Source organism: Electrophorus electricus, chromosome 5, assembly GCF_041902795.1.
Source record: "Electrophorus electricus isolate QZ-2024a chromosome 5, ASM4190279v1, whole genome shotgun sequence".
In the NCBI taxonomy this organism is placed as follows: Eukaryota; Metazoa; Chordata; class Actinopteri; order Gymnotiformes; family Gymnotidae; genus Electrophorus; species Electrophorus electricus.
The window spans coordinates 979,310-1,000,889 of NC_137501.1; the positions used below are offsets into that span (position 1 = coordinate 979,310).

The window sequence follows — 21,580 nt, forward strand, 5'->3', positions numbered from 1 at the left end:
ACTAAAATAGCATTTGGATGGGAAAAACAAAAGGAAAAATTAATAAAATGAATGTAAACTAAAAACTTTTATTAAATGATATGAGTTTTTGGCGTCTTGCATCATTTATAGTTTAGCCCAAGACGTTTTTCATTTAATGTGAGCAATTCTTATTAATTTTATTAGTTAATTTATTATTTAGCATTTAACATTAGTAATTTTGTTACATTCCTCATTTATTATTTAATTTTTGTCACTTCCGCATCTAGCAAATAAATGTTGATCAGAAAGTTCAACTGGCCTACCCTTGGACAGTCGCTGTACCTCCTCCGTGAGGGTTGTGTGTACGTAGCCACACTGGACTTTCAAGGTTAGCGATCAGAATCACACATCACACATCACACATGAGAATGGGGGCAGCGTGATGGATGCAGACACCAGCTGCACGCTCAAGATCATCTTCGCCATCATAAGCTGCTTCTGACCAGTGGTGACCCTTAAGCAATACAGACTACATGCAACATACAAGCAATATACAAAGCACAAACAGTACTTAAAGTGCATGTGTAGTGCTAACATCAGTCACACACACGTATGGAAATGAAACTGTGATGTACGAGTGTTTGTATGTTACAGTACTGTAGATGTGAAGCAGGATGTAGTAACTGTCTGGAGAAACAACAGTGTTTATGGCGTAGCAGGAGACACTGCTCAGAGGTTTATGAGGGTGATGACCCGAGCGAAGAAACTTCTCCTGCGTCTGGCAGTTTTCGTCTACTGTCTTCTGTCAGCAGCTCCTGGGGTACACCAGTACTTCTCAGTTATCACAGGACGTACGTCCTTTGCTTTTTCTCTTTGAATTTATGTTTGAAAACCTTACTCAGTAAGTAATATTACCCAAGCGCAGCAGAGAAGGAGTCATTGATCATTCCACCAAAGCATGTACTCTGTGAAGTGTGTGAAATCTCCACCACGTCCTCTTCATCCTGCTTGAAGACAGCTTGTACGTCCATCCTGCTGATCTTGTGTGTGTGTGTGTGTGTGTGTGTGTGTGTGTGTGTGTGTGTGGTGGTGGGGGGGGGGGTCTCGTCCCGATGGATACTGCAGTGCAACGCTTAAAGTGACAGTAGTGCTAAACTGCACCATTCTAATACACCTGAGATGGACTATATCAGTGCATCGAACCATTAAGGGGTTAAAACGCAAAGGCTTGCCCCTAACCACGCCACCTGCCAACGCCAGCACGAACCCAACTGCCTCCATGGTCCACCGCTGTGATCCTTGCATATGTCCCTCAGTAGACAGGGTGCCGCCCCACAGGTAAACTGTGGAATGCCTAAGACTTGCCAAACTCTTCAGCTGTCGGGAGAATACTGCGTTAGACACACAACACTGCAGCAACTAATGATTCCTAAACGCCAATCGTTTGTACGTGTGCGTTAGTTCTGTTAAGCCAAGCCTCTGTGAGTCCAGACCACATCCTTCAGTGTCACGTTGATCACATTGGCTTGATTTGGCTATTGATACAAACTAATGGAAATAGTTGAGGAGGTCGCGGTGTAAGAATTCCCTGCTGAAGGACCATCCTTGTAATGTGAGGGGCGGTAGGTCATCCACGGTAAAAACTGATCTGTAAGAACCGATGTGTGTCTAACGTGGTGCTAAAAAATCAGGCTTAAGTCCCTAGCTTACCTCGAGTCAGCAAACACGGAAATTCTTTTGGAGTTGTTAACCTTGACAGGTCAGTGGGCCACACACACACACACACACACACAAACACACACCTGATAGCGGAGGAGGAGGAGGCAAGCCAAACTTTTTCTTTATCTGCGAGAAGTGGAAGTAACAAAAACTGTTTCAATCAAAGAACTAAGTATCACTCCATTTCTCGATTTGCATGTATTTTATTGACTAACTGTAATTCACATGCATTTTTATTAGCCTAATTTTCAGCATTTAGTGTGTTACTTCCATCCTTCGTATGTGACGGATCTCCGTGAGACAGAGCTGGCCTGTGTGGCATCTTGAGTTCGTCATGGGTTTAGTGCTTTTGTGAGCTGCTCAGACCAGCAAGCACTTTCTAACAAAGCACATCAGACAGACTTTGTGGTGTTTCACTCAGTAGACCATAGGAGAGATGAAAGTCTAAACCAGGATTTCAGCTTGTGACAGTAATCATGCCCCCCACCCAACAATACAATATATGTCACTGTACATAATGTTTTTTTCTTTTTTCCTAAACTACTTAACAAAGCCAGACCAATTTAGACGACGATAAGGGTCCCTTGTTATCATGTAGATTTTAAATGGACTCCAGTTCCTAAAATGGCCAGGATTTTTTTCTGTCTTCGTCCACATGTAAAGATCCACACACAAGCGTCACGCACATCTCTCTCCGTTCTGCAATCTGTCCAAAAGCGGCAGCATGGGGTCAGAATGTGACATAAGTTCTGTGAAGGGCCCTACTCCCTTTAGTGAAGCTGGCCTCCCTGCCAACCGGGCTTAACATAGATGAGCTGAGTCACTGGAAAGGCAAGGTGAGTGTCTCTGTATGCATCCACACACACGCGCACACACACACACACACACACACACACACACGTCTATTTGTACGCATCCACACACACACATCTCCACAGGTATACATGCGCAGGCACGCACACACACACACACACACACATACATACACACACACACATCTCCACAGGTATACATGCGCGCACACACACTCAGTCACAGGTTCCAATAGTAATCAGCTTTGATCAGAAGCCCTACAGCGGCTAATCCTTGTGACTCCTATCTGGATACTCGGGCAAAGCCGAAACATCTGTGAAGGGTTGAGTTCCTTTCAGGGAAAACTGTCCGAGCTTCCCGATCCCTCCGACACTCTAAACCTTCAGCGCTTCGTGGACCCCGACGGCAGACAGCCTGCGGTTGATGTTGCGGTAACGGCAGCGCAACAGGTCACGGTAGGTGGAGCGCAGGTCGCGGTTGAAGAAGGCGTAGATGAAAGGGTTCATGAGCGAGTTGGCGTAGCCGAACCACAGCAGCGTCCTCTCCACCCAGAGCGGGACGCAGCTGCACTTCACGCCGCACACGAACGGCCGCGCCGTCGTCAGGAGGAAGAACGGCAGCCAGCAGACGGAGAAGACGCCCACGATCACCCCCAGCGTGGTGGCCGCCTTCTGCTCCCGCTTGAAGATGGACATGTTGCGCCGGTCAGGGCTGAGAAAACGGGAGAGGGCCACGCACTCCTCTGCCACGCCAGCTCCGTGCGCCTCCTTCAGGCCCTGCATCCTCACTCCCTCCCCCGGTGACGCCTCCGGCTGCGCCGCCCGGGCGATGCCCGTGAAGCGGTGCTTGGCGCCGCTCTTGCGCGCGGCCTTGAAGATCTTGTAGTACATGATGAGCATGACGAGCATGGGGATGTAGAAGGCCACCGCTGTGGAGTAGATGGTGTAGCTGAAGTCCTGGCTGATCAGACACACGCCCTCCGCATTCACGTTCTTCGCCCAGCCGCAGAACGGCGGCAGCGTGATGGATGCAGACACCAGCCACACGCCCACGATCATCTTCGCCATCAGCTGCCCGTTCTGCCGTGCCGGGTAGGTCAGAGGGCGCGTGATGCCCAGGTACCTGTGAGGAGAACAGGATGCTGGGTAAGACCGCGCTCTAGGTTAGAACTTCAGGCTGTGGTGATGTCATCACGGCTAGGTGTAACATTACTATTTTCAGCAACCTCACTTAATCAGCCATTGAGTGGACAGGCGCAGCACACAAAGGTCATTTCAGTTGGAACAAACCCCATGTATTTCTGCCCAAAGCCTCCACAAACATCTTATGTACTGTAGAACTTTGAAGTCCTCTTAAATTATATTCCAGGTCAAATGTACATCCAAGAACATTCCAATTATAGCCTCGGTATTCTTCTCTCTGAAATGCAGTCCAGTTTATTAAGGACATTTGCCATTACTTCACACACTTAAATGACTGAAAATCACACAAGTCATAATACTGAAAACAAGCGGTAGGTTCCTGATATCTCTTAACTCTGTGTGGACAAGGAGCTTGTGAGCATGCATCATAAATTCTGCTTTTCGATATAAATCCCGTAGACATGCTCTATGTTTCTGTGGTCCCCATGTTCTGTTATGCTGTGTTTCCAAGGTGACCAGCCCTGATTCTGATTGGACAGGGGATCCGTAGCTCAGTCTGTCTGTCTCTATTCACTCTGAATTCTCACTCTTTCTTTTTGTCTTTTTTCTTTTGCTATATCTCTACTTGGCTGTTTGTCTCACACATAAACACCCCCCAGCACTTCATGCTACTTTTTATTGCAGTAGCTCTCAGTTTCTCTGCCTGATTTATTTCATCCACATATGAGGCTGAAGATGGTTTGGTGCGTATGTGCGCACGTGCTGTGCGACAAACGGGGCTTGGTGCGAGTACGTTAGTGTGGCTTGTCCTACTTTTCAGTGGATGCATAAAAATAATCTTGCAGCGCGATGCAGGCCAGCTGCTGCTGTCCCAGACACGGATGAGCCTCCTCCCAAACACGCAGTGCCGTGCGGGCGTGTTGCCTCACATCCAGTTAATGACTCCAATTTACTCAACTGAAGATGCAGTTGAGGCCAACTCCCACAGAATTTGGCATGTTCCTCAATATTCCCTGCTATTCCATCTGTGACAAAATCAATACTGGTATGTTTTGTGCAAAGATGCCATCTACACAGCTATGCAGGAGTGTCATACGCATACGTTTGATTATAACGTAACATTATAATTAGAGGATACTGCAAAACACTGAATTTGTGCTTTGCTTATGTAACACAAAATAGTGTCTTATGTGAATCCTGTCCAGTGTTTCAGTTTTTTTGTTCATCCATCAAAAGACCTGCAGTATAGTTTACTTTAAATAATTTATAGTAATATAGTTTATGGCTTTAATAGCTGGAAACGTTGAATCACGATCTGTATGAATTTCTTTGTTTGCACTCTGACTCTCAGGGGTTCAGTGGGAACATCACATGTCCCATTTGGCCGTGCATGGAATAATTCCCTTTCAGCGTTCCTGACTACAGACCTCTTAGCCTTTTCCTGTTTCCCAAATCCGTAACCCACACAGATTTGCTCCACCTCCAGACCCACTTACCAGAGCCGCCCAATATCCAAACATGGGGGCAAGGGCAGTTTGAACTATGTCCGGAGTACAAATGCACCATCCAGATGAGATGAGATGAGATGTCTGCGTTTGGCAAAACCAATTTGTCTCATAGGGATCTACAAATCTTCACAGGAGTTTTGTATCTCTCTGTCTCTCTCTCTGTCTTGTCTTTCTCTCCCTCTGTGTGTGTGTGTGTGTGTGTGTGTGTGTGTGTGTGTAAGAAGGACTATGCCCTGTGGATCTTACATGTACAGTGTGGAGATGCATTACCTGTGCTCGTCTGCAGAGACGGTGTAAGGTGACCTCTTGATTTCAGCGAGGGCAAATAGAGCAGTGTGCTTTCTACATTTGTGGCTTGGCTATAAAAGTACCATTTTTCTGAAGTACAGCTGAGGGATGTGAAATGTAGATGGAGCTTGCTGCCCATAACACCAAGGTCATTGGTTCAATTCCCACAGAAAGCACATAATACTGAATACAAAGTCACTTTGGATAAAAGCGTCAGCTAAATGGTGTAAATGTCAGGCTCCTTCTGCAGGATGAGGAGTAACGGGTTAAATCACTACAGGGACAATGAGTGAAACTGTTGTTCAGCCCAAACTCTGTCTTTCTTGTACCCTCCATCTGTCTTACTCCGTTACTTTCTCTCCTGCTCTGTCTCTCTCTCTCTCTCTCTTTCTCTCTCTCAATGGCTCTTTCTTTCTCTCTCGTTCTTTTCACCTCATCCGTCTCTCTCTCCATCTTTAGTGTCCCTCACCATTGATCCCTTTATCTTCTAGACAGTCTGATTCTCCCAAAGCCCTGTGCTTTCCTCTCAACTGCCCTTCTGTACCTCCGTTTACCTCCCACCTGTCTATCCCTCTTTTTCTTACCCTTTTGTCTCTTTTTTATGGATTCCTTTTTCAGGATTTACTGCTTTCACTGATCTACAGCACCAGCTAAGGTTAAGTGAAGGAGAGAAGAATTTAGATAAAGCACTCCTGACTTAACAAGCCATCAAGCCATATTATATATATATATATATATATATATATATATATATATATATATGTGTGTGTGTGTGTGTGTGTGTGTGTGTGTGTGTGTGTGTGTGTGCGTATATATTATATATATATATATATATATATAAAACACACACACACACACATAGGGGTATGTGCACGGTATATATGAATATCTCTCTCTGTATATATATATATATATATATATATATATATTCAAAATTGTAGTAAAGTACACAGAGTTTCCAGAGAAACAGAATGTTTCTGACAGAGGTCCTTCATCACCACTGCTTCTACAGCTAATGAAGGACCTCTGTCCAAAACTCTGGGCTCTTTCATTTTTATGGCTCTTTTTACCAAGCAGAAAAGGAATTAAACTAACCCGGGAAAAGGGGGGATATTACTAAACACACACACTCTACAATGACAGTAGGGTTCTCATTCATACACAAATCAACAGTCATTTGGGTTTTCTGTGGGATCAGAATGAGACAGGTTAACCTTTACCCCCAACACACATCAGTGCCCGCTGGGCGTCCATGACCCTGTCACTGGTCCTCTGGTTGTTTGTCCTTTGACCACATCTGGTCGGTACTGACCACTGCGTACTGGGATCACCACACAGGACCTGCGGATATGACCCAGTCATAAAGACGCATCACAGTTCGGCCCTGATCAAGGTCACACGCTCACACTTGCTCAGTTGTACTGTTTGTAACACATCAATGTAAATAACTGTTCACTTGCTGCCTAATACATCCCTCCCCTTCACAGGTGCCACTTTAACAAGACAATCGTTATTAACTTCACGTGTCAGAGGTTTTATTGCTGTGGCTGATATGTGAGACAGACATAAATGCTGAGAAGAGCAAATCCAGAATCAGTCAAAACACAATAATTTATCAAGCTACACGGAATCAGGCAAACAGCACAAAACACAGACAGACAGAAACAGAAACCAAGGCTAGAACAATGACAAACAGAGTCTAGATGCACAACTAAACAGGCTACAAACAAGGACCAGCTGGAGTTAATGAGGGACAGAGACTTGAGACGAATCAAGGAACTCAAACAGGAAACAAGGCAAAACAAAGACACGGGGGTCGTTACTAAGGAGACGGAGATCCCAGGAAAGGGCCAGTCATATGTTTTTATACACCATTCATGTTAACAGGCCATATGTCAAGCCATCACATCACACACGGAACAAAACCCTAACAAAGCTCATAAAAGGTCCATCAACGACTGTAGCTATTGCTAACGGCTAACCTGGTGTTTACATGCCTGTGTCATGCCAAGCTGTGAAAGAAGCAGAAGAAAATGTCGGAACCGGAGAGCACAGTCACACTGATCCCAAAGGTGAGGTCAAAGGTCATCCAATGAGAATCTTTTTTTTTTCCTACTGGTAGCTGGAACTGCATCAACACGATGAGGTCATTCTCAGTAACCATTTTAACATGACACCAAAAATCCTCATTATGTACAACCCAGTGCTGCTGTGTCGCTATGTGTTGTGTGGTCAATTTTCAAAGGCCTTCACAAAGATGTAAATACAGTATAGTTATAGTGTAGTGTGTCCTGACATGTATGCACCAGTGTAATTATAGTATAGAAACAACGTGTTGCAGAAATGAAACTTCCCACAGATATTTGAACTCTAGCAGTAGGCTACTTAATTAAAAATGACAAACAGGAGTCACCTGTAAAAACACCAATCACTGGCCCATTTGTGGTTACAGACTCTTCTAACTCCACCATACTGTAACCACTGGCCTTCAAATAATTTTAAAGAAACCTTCACTGTGTAAAAGTGATTAAGGATTTGGCTAGTACATGAAATGACACCTGTTCTACCAGTACTGACTGCACTTAATAATCAGTAACTCCCAGATGAAACTGTACATCATCATGAATATTGCACAGCGCGTTACGTGATGATGTCATGCACCTGCAAGTTCAGCTGTCATGTGACCTTCATAACGCCATGGCTCGTAGGATCAGGCGGGGTACCTACAGAGTATAGCGTCCCACTGTGCCATTACAATATCCTGCCAGTGTCAGAGGGGAACACTTCAGGACTTTTATATAAAATAAGCCTCAGGAATTTGCTGACACACCTTTGTGTGCTAATTAGCTCAAGATGTCAGGTAGAAGTGATAGGGTGGAAAACAACTGGAAGCACTTTTACTGACTGTAACCTGAATTTAGACCTGTTGTGAAATGTAGTGTGCTCATCCAGCAGAGTTTCAGAAGGGAGATCAGAGACGTGGAAGGACGTTTTTCTCTTTAACCTGTGGAAGGATGTCTTTACAATCACGTGCTTGTCTCACTGGGGAAGCACCCTGATGAAGACGTATGGACACTCAGACGTCTCTCTGACTGCCACTAGCCTAATTAAGTCTGTGGTAAGGTGGGAAGGGGCAGAAGGGGTAAGTGACTGCATTTTCAGTTTCAAGGGTGGAATCTCAGGGCAGAGACAGGAGAGTATAGTTGTTTATTCACTTCAACTATATATTACATTTTATTTATTTTTTCCGTTTGGCTGTTTCTTTTACTTGTAAACTCCCACGTTTCACTATTATATCTTTAGTAATGATTAGTTTTCAATCTTTTAAAAATGATGAGGATATTACATGCGCCACCATGTGACTGAATAATGTCTGTAAAACTGTGCGTTTCTAGTTTATTATCAGCGCTATTCAGCTCTCTATTCAAATATCCTACATCCAGCACACTACTACAGATTATAGCACATGTGTCATGATTAGCCCCACCCTAGCATCCTGTCTCCATGGTTACCCTGTCTCATGGCTTTGTTTTGCTTTACGTGCTTGTTGTGGTTTCGTTTTCTCCGCCCCTCTTGAGTGTCACCCATGTCTTGTTTAGCTCTCATTAGCACGTGTAAATACACCTTGTGTTTTCTGGAGTTTCTGGTGATTATCCACGCCTTTCATGTTAGCTCTGTCCGCGGTATTTGGTGTCCTAGCTTCAGCTCTTAAGTCGTGTTATTCGTTGTAGTCTGTTTTTGTTTGGTTTTATTTCCTGTATTCCCATACTCTCCGTGTTGGCTCTTTGACCCTTCTGTGGCTCTTCTGAGCATTTGCGTCTGCCTCATGATCGCTCCACATTACAACATTACAACATGTGCCTTGAATATTTGTTATTATGGGACTGTTAGAAAATCTTTATAAGCATAGAATTTATACATGCTAACTAATTTAATGTAAAGTATTACGTTGTTTTTTTTTGTGTTGTTTTTTTTATCTGAACATTGATAAACAAGGAGAATTTGTTGTGATTGATGCTGACATGGTTACTAGGAAAAAAGGCTTAAATACATTTTCATGTACACGTTTTTATATTCATTCATGTTTGCTACAGGCAAATGGTTCAAAAAGGCTGCAATGAAAACTAGTGCTGTGTGTGGGGAAAATGGTTCTGTGTGTGGGGCAAAACTGTCCCTTTCTGCAGGACTTTGATCCCAGCAGGAGACAGAACTACCACTTGTCCTGTGTGATTCATGTGTGTCAGTACAAGAACTGTGCACACAGGCAGTAGTTTTGTGAACACCACTGATGCCCAGTGAAAGATGCCAGAACGTTTCTTCCTTTTACTGAGCAAGGACTTCCTGTTTGTTTACAGCCAATACAGAACGCAGAAAGAAGAAAAAAACAATCCTACTCATATAGTGAATGCAGAACTTCAACTCTCCATACAACTAAGATGCGGAACTAAACACCTGTTGTGGAACTAAACACAGAATAAATCATTAAATAAGATTTGAAAAAATGTCATAATCTGAAACTCAGTTGCTGGGAGCAGAGAAAAGAAAAGAGGCAAGAATCCTGGAGAAAGAACCACTCGAGTGTTTCTTCTGTTTCTGTACAAGTCTGCCAGACTTCAACATTTATGACGACAACATTTTAAACAGTAGCAAATTTTAATAGTGTCAGATGGTGTAAAAGATCTCTTATCCAGTGATTACAAAAATGAGAATTATCCATGCATACTTGCTGTGTGGGAGGGACTCCGTTTGACAGTGTTTCTATAGAAATGGACGAACGTTCGTCAGATAGCAGCTGTGTTTGAAATACCACTCAACTTGTGGGGGTCGCATTTATTATTGTACGTTAAGAAGCTTCCCCAAGGCTACCTACTTTCTGCTTGTCCTCTTTCTCAACACCATGCAAATGATCTTGTCCTAGAAGTAGCACATAGCCATGGGAGCTGAACTTGGTATTGAAGATTATTGTCTCACAGCATGTGAGCAAAATAAACTCACAAACAGCTGCTGTCCCCAGACCACGGGACGGAAAACATAAACACAAGAAGTGTAACATAATTTCCAAGAATCCAAAAATTTCGGACTGATTAATGATCAAAGAAAACGGCATTTGCAATGATTCACAGACATTAGAGCCTTCCACTGTAACTGGGTGTTTAGCTTCATGAAGTTACTGAGCACTGGATAAAGATGCATCATTTTACCGCTGGAATTTTCTGCAGACTTTTGTGCGTTTTCATAGATAACAATGTGTCATACAGTGTGAATAACCGCATAAGCAAGTCGATCTGAGATTACATAACTTCGTGCAGTTGAAAATAATGGCTTGCTTACAGTTGAGCTAGCACAGACAGATGGGAAATCTCATTTGTTGTGTGTGTGTCTCCTGCTTTTGGGCTGGCTAACAAACAGAAAAGACACTCAGGAGCCGGCAAGCAGAGGAATGTTGCACTATGCAGGAAAATCTGTGGATTTGACACTCAGTATGGACTCGTGGATACTTTGTCCACGCATCCAGCTTGTCTTCTCATCACGGAGAAGTCCGAAAATGCAAAACAACAATAAATTAAGACATCAAATCTCACTACACAAAGTGGTGTTATTTTTAGCGCTTTAGCTTAAAATGAAATGTGTTATCAGTGAAAACATAACTTTAGTCTTTAGTATTTTCAAGATCCCCCAAAACCATTCTGTTCTTTCTAAATATGCACCATTGGTGTCTGTGGCAACACCCATCATTTAGTAATCTATCATAACTTTCCACACTCTACAGCTCTGTGGTAACTTCAGTCTTTTGTTTACTGCAGTCTTTTCAATCAGGAGCCCAACTGAAATCACCATACGTGATGGAGAAAATTCTAAAAACAGATTTACTATAAGGCAAACAGTACTAGAAGGTACGAAGTACTATAATCCCATAAAACTGTTTATCAAACAAGGACATCAATTAAAGTGTTTATCAGTGTAGGCAAGGCAGAGAATAATTCAAACATACACACATGCACATACACAGCACACAAGCACATATTAACACATTGTACATCATCACCTCGAATCTCATCTTCCCCTATCTCTGACAAACACCTCTCTGTCTTCCACCAGCTGCCAGATAGAGAGAAATGTGTCACACACACACACACACATCCATCACGGCATGACCCCCTCCTCCTAGAATCCTCCTCATATCCATGTGGTGTGTGTGTGTGTCTGTCTACATGGACACGCACCTCTCTTGTTAGTCAGTTACATGTTACACCTGTCCCTCATTAGAGTCGTTGTTAACGTGTATTTATGTCCTTGTGTGTTAGCTGTTCTTTGTCGGTGTTTAACCGGTGTACGTTGTGTACTTGGTATCGTGTGTAAATCTGTTTACTGTTGTTCACAACAGTTTTATTCCTCATGTTTTAGTTTTGTTTATTATGTTTAATACACGTTTATTTCGTCATGGCTCATGTCCGCGTGCTGCCTAGCCTCCCACGTTACAACACACACACAAACACGCACGCATGCACACATATACACACACACACACACACACACACACACACACAGACACCTTTCACTTGCGTTTTCTCTTGCCCAAATCTTAATGCGTCTCAGCAAACGTAACATTTGGCATTTGGTAATTTGGCAGCTTGCCTTGGTGGAGCTTTCACAGATAAATCCTGAGAATCCTACACAACCATGCCACACCACTGCTAATGTAACACCTGCTGCTCCAGTGTGAGCAAGCTCAGCGTGCTGCGGTATAAAAAGGCAGGACCACACAAAGACACTCTGAATAGTCAGTGGTGCTTTAATAGCAGTTTGACACACAGGGCCAGCACACACTCTACATGTCACTGTCACAGACAAGTGCAGTCCTTCACACCAATGTTGTAGACTGCTAACATCACTAACAAAGCAATCCTGTCACTATTGCTGTACTATAATTGGTCCTGTTATTCAATTATTTAATTAATTGGTTGAATAGCCCTTAATTAGGTAGAAGCAGTCTCCTAGCTCCTAGTTCACATCACCGATCTCCAGGAACAGAACCCCCTCCAAACACAGACGTGAAATGCACGAAACATCCTACACTCACATATTCTACACTGTAGCTGGATTTCCTGCACTGGGTCAGACCTTTCTGGTGCCATCTCAGCTGAACAGAGCTGAAGGTCATACGTTTACACCATAATACTAAAGAGGTGTTTGAAACCAGTAAGTCCACGTATTTGATTCCACGGTGAAACTACACTGAGTCCTGGGTTCTTTAGCAATGGAGACAGCTGCACGTACGATTACACTGCACTGCTCTGGAGTGCCACCACGCCTACTGCTGCCACTGTTACATCTCCTGCCTGCACTGCCACGTTCTGAGTGCTGCCACCAGCTCTGTTGCGCCTGTTCATCAGTCCCACTTGTGTTTAAACACAGATGCGTGTTTTCATTTCAAGTCCTCTTCCTGGGTTTAAGACCATCCATAAGAGGCCCTTCAGTCCCTGGGAGAAACAAAACGGCACAGAGGACTTGTATTTTGAATAAGAGCATGTGGTACTAAATAAAAGTGCATAGAAGGACTTTCAACGAGCTTCATCGGCTCTTCAACTTTAAGGATGAAGCAGCTTTATTCTAAAAGCATCCTAGTGTGCTTTCCTGCAAAAGAAATATGTGGAGATGTTTTTCAAGCTGGAGAGATACTCCATGTATAACAGTTTTAAATGGAAAATATATTTTGTTGGCAGAATCCCATTAGACTAGAAATCGGACTGTTATTACTAAGGTCATTCATGGTTATTTTGACCAGCATCTGAAAACCCGATGAAAACTTAATTCACTCCTCACAATCTTGTACAGAAAATGATATGGTTTGTAGAGGAATCTGTCATGGTCATAGTAATTTCAAGGGAAATAAGCTGTTTAATTTAGATTGGAAAATTCCTTTTCCACATATAGTAAAAGCACAGATCCAACTGTGGTTTGCAATTAAAACACAATGTTTACGTTTTCACAATATGGAGTTTTCCAGAAGAACGCCTCTTGCTAGCTCCCTGCAGTGACTTCTAGGGAAAAGGCATTAGGGTTAGCTATTAGCCTCCTTCACTCTTTACAGAAGGCGTTTATTCTAACAGGGCCCCTTTGAGAAATGGGCATGCCATCGCTGGCTAATTGAAGAGTGGTGTAGGGGGTTGACTTTTAATCAGCAGGCTTGATCTCTTGGGGCTAAATCTGTAACTATTTTAAATAACCCCTGGGGCTCCATTCCTCAAGTTCTTAGTGTCTTTGGGCAAGGAAGTGACCCTACGGCTGTACTGGGGTCAGCAGCAAAAGTGACCGCCAAGGTACAGTGACCAAGGGACTGTCTCTAAGCCTGGTGATCGAAGGAGACCAACAGACTGTCCCCAAGCCTGGTGATCGGAGGAGACCAACAGACTCTCTCCAGGCCTGGTGATCGGAGGAGACCAACAGACTGTCCCCAAGCCTGGTTATCATTCTTATGTAGGCCTTCACAGCACCTGCAGATTACAGGATCACTCCCATTCCTAGAGAAGAGGGAAGAAGAGGCTTGTTTGCAATATCAGTTTGTGTGATGTCGGGATGGGAAAGCACCACCCACAGACTCATAGCCCCTTCTGGCCAGAGTTTTAAGGACTGGCTGAATTGATCAGACAAGCAGACATGGCTGAAGCAGATGGTGTCGTGACATCCATGACCTTTAGCAACACGCAGAGCTGCAAGGCTCTCATTGATCTGTCAGAATCCGCATGATTCTCTCTCTCTCTCTCTCCCTCTCTCTTACTCTCCATCTCTCTCTCTCCCTCTCTCTCTCTCTCTCTCTCTTACTCTCCATCTCTCTCTCTCCCTCTCTTCCCCCCTCTCTCTTACTCTCCATCTCTCTCTCTCCCTCTCTTACTCTCCATCTCTCTCTCTCCCTCTCTCCCTCTCTCTCTCTCTCTCTCTCCCTCTCTTACTCTCCATCTCTCTCTCTCCCTCTCTTACTCTCCATCTCTCTCTCTCCCTCTCTCCCTCTCTCTCTCCCTCTCTCTTACTCTCCATCTCTCTCCCTCTCTCTCTCTCTTCCCCCCTCTCTCTTACTCTCCATCTCTCCCTCTGCCTCAGTTTCTCTGGTTTGAATCTTCTTTCCTTCTGTGTTTTGTGAAGACGTTCTCTTCAGTGAAAGAAAATCTGATCTGATTCTTTGACTGTTCTGCTCAGTTCATCTCTTCGCTGAATCGTTTACATTTGTGCTGTTGAACTATTCTCCTATCGGGCCACGCTGAATGGAACTGGGTGTCAAGAATGCAGCAGACAGTGAATTAGTGTAAGGACTGAGTCTGGCCGGGCACCGAGCTGTGCAGTGATCTTGTAGTATTACATTAGACATACTGTCAAACTCAGTGAGTGTGGTAGAGAAAGCTAATGCGAGTAAGTCCATCTGAGGTCGGGATGAGTGTGAATGTCAGGCTAGATTTACAAACACATACAACCATCAGCGTGTGTGTGCTATCTCTAATGTAACATTAACATGACTGAAGACTCCATCATAACCCGCCCCACACCCAGTTGCTCTCTGTGCTCCTGGGTTTGCACAAGCTGGGGTATTTTACATGTGTCGGTTTAGTTGGAAGAGTCATGTGCGGGGGGGGATTCACAAGGGGCAGCACAGAGATTTCTCACTTTGGCCACTTTCAGCTCCAAACCAGTGCTGTACTTCCGTGTAATCACTCCTGACAAAGTTCCTGACAAAAGCTTTGCTGAGTTTCATTTGCAATTTTAATGCAGCTGTCTCCAGGCACTGCATGCAAAACAAGTTTTTTTTAAACTCTAACTAATTCTGTAATAGGGAAAGTGATCATGGACTTGAATTATGCAAGACAAACCTATGAATAATCATAGACTGACGAATGAAACCCCTCCCCTCACATCACCTTTCTTAACACCTGTTAATAAAACGTAAACATGAGCATACAGAATTTGAATAAAAAAGGAGTTAATATCTGCATGTGAAGTTATAGCTAATCTGGCATTTAAACATCACAATGGCCTCTATCTTCACTTCACTTGTCACTCGGCGTTATGGAAATATTATGCAAATGAGCTTGCCTTAAGAACTCTCCGGGGACATAGAAGTAATCAGGCAGGTCCAGAAAGGTTACTGCTAGGAAGTGGTGTAGTAATTAAACATTAGCTTGATTAGCTTGTGAACGGCATAGACAGAGCCAGCAGCAGAAGAGGTTAGGCAAAGCCAATCACAGTCTCAGCTCTTTGTAGACTGAATTCACCAACAGCGAGTAATAGCTCGTTAACGTAACTGGTGACTGATTACTGGTTTTCCTAGTTCCTGGAGCCCTAACACTGAGGACTCTCTCATGGCTCTGGGACCATTTATCTGTTGGTGTGACTGTAACATTTTTTAGTTTTTATCAACGACAAACCAGGTGGAATAATTATGTAGGGCATCAGAAGGGTAGAATGAGAAGAAAGGTCATTTGTTATCCAAATGTATGCGCATTCAGTACAAACATGGAAGGAGAGCACAAAAGGGCTCTCTGACACCTGAGCAGGTAAATTAGGTAAAGCCTCAATACGTGTCACCTGTCCAGGTGTCAGTGAAATGGTAATGAGGAGGCCGCTGGGACTGGCACGGCGTAGTGAAGACAGAACATGAGAGCAAAACAGCACCGCAGCTTTATATAAATGTATTTAAATCCCAGTGTACTCCATCATAACCCCCCCCCCCCACACACACACACACACACACACACCAGATAAAAACCCACTTACCTGCTGGTGTCACCTCTGAACGCCTCCTAATCTCTTGCACTATTACTCTGGGCTTCCTTTCCCACACACTGCAGACAGAAGTGTCATTTCATCAGCAGCCTTGGGCTGCTGTCTCCTGCTTTCTCATGTTGTTATTGGGAAACGACAGTAGTGTGTGAACTATGGGGCAGTTTCTGCCTACGTAGCAGTAGTGTGTGCAGTGTCTGCCTACAGTGGCATGAAGAACACCATTCGCACAGTCAGATCTGCTGCGATTATGTCCACAGTGAAAATCCAGCCCTCTCATATAACACACTGGACAGGCACAAATGTACAAACACAAGCACATAAACAGAATTTATCTTGTTACACATATGTTAACTAAATGCACAATGCAAGTTACCTTGGTTTCACACTCTCATCTCTTTTTAGGAATGAAGCAAATGTACTTTCATGGTACACAAATAAACTCTTTCTCTCTCTCGTTCTCCTTTTATTATGTATTAATTTCCCACAAATAGCTTTTTCCTGTGCTGTTGGACTGTTTTGTGCTACAGGTCTTGTCTGAAAATGACCGATGCGATTGTCCACTCTATCACTCCAGGCAGACGCGTCTCGTCACGAGTGCCTTCTCTTCTCCCTCCCACTCGTCCCCCGCCATCCGTCCACTCGATGTGTGACCGCACATTCTTAGAAAAGCCATTCTACAGTAAACCTCGCTGTTCTTGAAGAGAGGGAGAGAGAATATTCAAAGAAACTCTGATTGAAGTTTTCTTCAAAGCCGGCACTTGCTCTTGAAAACACCGGATGGTTTGATCTCCAGTGGTAGAGATTTTCATGACACTGTTGGTAGTACTACACTGTGGCTCAGAGCCACCACACACTGATTGGGTGGACTGATAAACCTAGCATGCAATGCAGAAGACCCACAACGCAGTGGACTATCTAAGGCTGGATATGTCAGCACTGTCAGCTGAGTGGGTTTCCACTGGGGAGGGGTCGGTTTGTACTGCAGAGGGGTCGGTCTCAGGGGTTGCGCTATGCATTGTGTCCCTCTGGTTTGGACAAATATGCTAACCTAGTGCCACATGATAGCAAATTTGTGTTAGCCAATTTATATAAATCAGTCCAGTTATTCTTGCTCTGATCTCATATTGTAACGTCTGCTTAGACACAAGGTTAATCTGAGACATTGGCTCGCTCCTCCAGGTACACTGAGATGGTATAACACAGGCAGCCACACTTCCCAGGACTCAAGCGGACGGAGGGGATGGTGTGATGGATGCCGTGCATTAGGAAGGTTAACTGGGAGCTCTGGCTGCTGTGCCAGGGAGCTGCTCTTTGGTCTGGTGGTCAGAACTCACGTTTCCCTCCTGTCAGCCCTGGTTTGAGTCTCGGGTAGTGTGGGTGCCTTCAGCCTTCGTGACAGATGGCCAGTGTGTGTAGTCATTCCCCTGGGTAGATGGGGACCGCAGAGAGCTCTGTAAAGGCTGAGCATTTTCTTAGACAACATATTGGCAAAATGTTGCTTTGGAATATTGTTCACAATCTGGACTATTCATACATTTTACAATCTGGACTATTCAGTAGTCTCTGTACTGTTAATTCATGACATGAATGTATAAGTATTTACGTTTAAGGAAACATTACTCATCGGAGACAATCAATGTCCTGAATCCAGAGCACAATTAAACAAGATTTATGTGTGACGATGAAATAGCAGAAATTACATTTGAAAAAGCAAAACAATTCTGAAACATATGAAGCAACTACTCTTTTTGGAATCTGATAAACGGGCTTCGATTCTGCACAGATGGGAGGTCCATGGATGTGCTCGCCGGGCATTTGGTGCAGCATGGCGGAAGGTGATTCAGAGTCGCTGATGTAGATTATCATCTTAGCTCCCCCATGCTGAGGGCACTGGGGTCACCCCTGAAGAGCCCTGTTATCACTGGGTCACTGTGCTGAAGAACTGTGAGTTCTGAGTTATTGTACTGACTTTGCCTAGAAAGCTTAACTTTACTTTTTTGGCCTCTTTCTGTAAAAGTCATTCTGCATCAAATTTGAGGTGGTCAGTCAATAAACAGTATAGACCCCTGAATGAAACATGGGTTTGGTTCATACGTCATGCTCACACGTCTCAGTGTCTGACACTGTACTCCTCACTGCAGACCTGGTGACCTGAACATTTCATCCTTTCACTCTACTGCTTATAGCTCAACCAGTTCAACCCAATCAATTCAGACCAGTTTGGCTCACCCAGTTCAGACCAGTGCAACCCAATTAGTTCAGACAAGTTCAACCCACTCAATTAAGACCATTTACATTTACATTTACATTTACGGCATTTAACAGACGCTCTTATCCAGAGCGACTTACAAAAGTGCTTTTTTTTACTCATAGAATATATCCTAGAACAGTACAGCAGGTTAGAGTCCAACATACCAATGAACTAGAATACTGTGATCAATGCTGATACCTAGAAGTACAAAATACATAAGGTATATCTTAAACAATGATAAGTGCAATAAACAATAAGTGCTAGAGTTTGTTAAACAACATAAACAATACCCTACAATAAGTACTAATTTAGTCAGTCAATATGGGAGCAGTGTCAGTTCAGACCAGTTCAGCCCACCCAGTTCAGACCAGTTCAACCCACTCAGTTCAGACCAGTTCAGCCACTCAGTTCAGACCAGTTCAACCCACTCAATTCAGACCAGTTCAGCTCACCCAGTTCAGCTCATGAAAAGCTTATTACATCACCAGCCAAACCAGCAGTGTTAGAGCATAAAGAATGTACCATGCACTGGACAAAGCAGAGGGCGTGAGCGTGCATTTGGAGTTGACGTTCCCAGTGTCATGCCAAGCAGACGGACAGCGTAAGAGCTTCTCCCGCCGGGTCCAGGTCTGCTAGCCGTAGAGCCAGGCGCTGTGCATTATTGTATATAAACCCCCTCCCTTGACGAGGGCTATTTTTAGACCCCTCAGAGAAAGCTTCTTACCCCATTGTGCACTGAAACATGAGAGGTTTTTTTCTTCCAAGTCTGTTGTTTGCAACAAAAAAACAAAACCATGATGGCACATGTAAAGGAGCCGGACTTTTCAAAGCTGATGCTCAAATCCCAGAGTACTGGCCACCACATATCTGTGAATCTGAGGAGAGTGGCTCATTTCAGCCTGCCTGCCCTAGCTGAATAACCAAGAGACACACTTACTAATTCCAGGTCTAGCTGTTAGGCGCTGACATGGGTGCACGTTGTAATTTCAGCATGAAAAGGTCTTTGACTGACAGCAGTAAACTGTGAGAGCTAACTTACATGCTTATTTAATTCACAAGAAGAAATGCAGCCTGCCGTGGCCGCGGAGGCCGGGCTGAGTTCAGCGGCACTAAACTTCTATTCCAGATGCTGAAGCCTGAAAATCTAAGCTAAAATCTAAATCCAATTTTCTTGTTCGAAACGCACGCGCATGGTCTTAATATGGGTCTTGCAGCAGGCCATTTTCCTGTTTCAGACACCAGCGATGGTGCCACAAGGCCATCTTTGAAGGCCATCATGCCTCTTCTCTGCCTGGAACAGCACTGCTGTTTGTTTTATAGCCAATGACATTATTCATACGAATGCAAACCTTCACAGGCTCCATGAAACGGTTCTCATGGACCCATATAAATTCACCTAATAAGACATTATGAGCTGGCGCAGCGTAGGTAGCGAGATGGTCGCGTGAAAGCTGCCATCATGTTCTGTCTTCTCCCATGACACCGTCGTGAGGAGAGCTGACTGATCGCCCGAATTTATTTCACACCGGATTATTGGAAAATCACTGAAGGCTTTTTCTCTGTCTGCGGTTGTCCAGTCAATGCAGCTGTGAGGCATGTCTTAGCCAGGCGTGCTGCAAAGCAGAGTCATTGCAGTTGTTTTTCAGGGTTTTTTCTGCACCTGCAGTCAGGGAGTCTTTGAACATTCAGGTACACTTCTGTTCATTTGAACAGACACACATGTGCTGACTGTAAATTCATATACATGTAAGTTCATATATGTGATATCCTTTGTTCAGGCGAACAATACCAGGATATTGGTTTGTTTTCATTACGTAAAGAGAATATGGAAGCAAATGTGAAGAAGGCATTTATATACTTGGCAAGTAAAAGTGCCGTCGTTTGGTTTTCATAATAACATAAAGGCATTATTGATTACTTTTAATGTTTTTTTCAGCTCTTTTGTGATGTTAACACCTTATTGAATTTACTTAGGGTGACAAAAAGCAATATAACGTTCTTAAGAGAAATGGTGAACATCCGAATACACTGTAGCTGAAAGATTGACATTTTTCAAGCTTTTCTAGGAACGAGAGCCCTTGTGAGAAGTGGCTCGTATATGTGGCATGCTCACCAAGCTCTGGGGCGACACTACATGCGGACGTTTCCGCGGTGTCGGATCAGATTAGAGCTGGGGCGACCCCTGTGCCACCCTACTTATTTATCTCCAGTATATCGACCCCTTTTCTCTTGGCCGCGCGTGAGTCTTCCCTGTGGCGCGCAGTCAGTGCTGAATGCCAGTCGGTGCTCTGAGCTCAGCACTCCAGCGACAACCGTGCTGGAATGATGCTGACACTCGTTTATAGGTTACAGATATGAGCTCTCTTCATTCTGTGTCGGTCTTTAGTTTGGTGTGAAGCCACAGTTGACTGTTAAAAGCTCAAAGCTAACTTGACACATTCAGCAGGCAGAATGGAGCACGCAAAGGTTAACAAAGATGCAGTCCATATGCCAAGAATAAATTAAAAGGCAACATAATTTAACAAAGTTATAGCGAACTCACCTGTCCACGCTTATTACGCATAAGGTCATTATTGACGCGGTACAGCACATAACATCCATGCCGATAAAGATGTTGCAGAAGACTTCCCCGAACAGCCACTTTCCTCCGGTGAGGTCGGTCACTATCACGAAGGGCATCACCACGACAGCCACGGAGAGGTCCGCTACGGCTAGAGACACCAGCAAATAGTTGGACGGCTGTCTCAGCTTCTTCACAACGCAAACCGCAATGACCACCAACATGTTACCGATCACCGTCAGCGCGGTGATGACGGCCAGCATCACTCCGATGATGAGCTTCTCCGCCGTCGTGAAGTCGAGCAGCTGTTCGCCGCACGAGTCGTTCGACATGGCTGTGGTTTCCGTCGCGGTGGCGACGTCGTGGAACAAGTGCAGGGAACCATTGACGACTTCCGCGGCGTGTGCCGGTCTCGCGAAAGCGGAGTCTAGCCGCGAGGAGCTGAACATCAGTGCGCTGGAACCCCGTCGCCACCAGCGCGAGCCCTCCATGCGCATCATGAACCCTGCGCCGGATCTCTTACGCGCCGTGCTCCGCCAAAAAAGCTAGAAGCCAGGATGGAGAA

The 21,580-nt window shown here is 44.4% G+C and overlaps 1 protein-coding gene across 1 annotated transcript; it reads right to left on the reverse strand.

Moving 5' to 3' along the window:
* Positions 1-116: 116 nt before the first annotated feature.
* htr7c (5-hydroxytryptamine (serotonin) receptor 7c) lies at positions 117-21,515 on the reverse strand. Its single transcript, XM_027027756.3, has 2 exons — positions 20,998-21,515; positions 117-3,615 (listed from the first exon to the last, which is right to left on the reverse strand). Exons 1-2 carry the CDS (start codon positions 21,513-21,515, stop codon positions 2,868-2,870), a joined length of 1,266 nt encoding a protein of 421 aa, XP_026883557.2. The 3' UTR covers positions 117-2,867.
* Between the last annotated feature and the right edge of the window lie 65 nt (positions 21,516-21,580).

Coding starts and splice junctions, on each gene's coding strand:
- htr7c (XM_027027756.3), bottom strand. CDS start 21,515: ATGATGCGCATGGAGGGCTCGCGCTGGTGGCGACGGGGTTCCAGCGCA. Junction 3,616..20,997: donor TGCGTAATAAGCGTGGACAG/GTGAGTTCGCTA, acceptor TTCTCCTCACAG/GTACCTGGGCATCACGCGCC.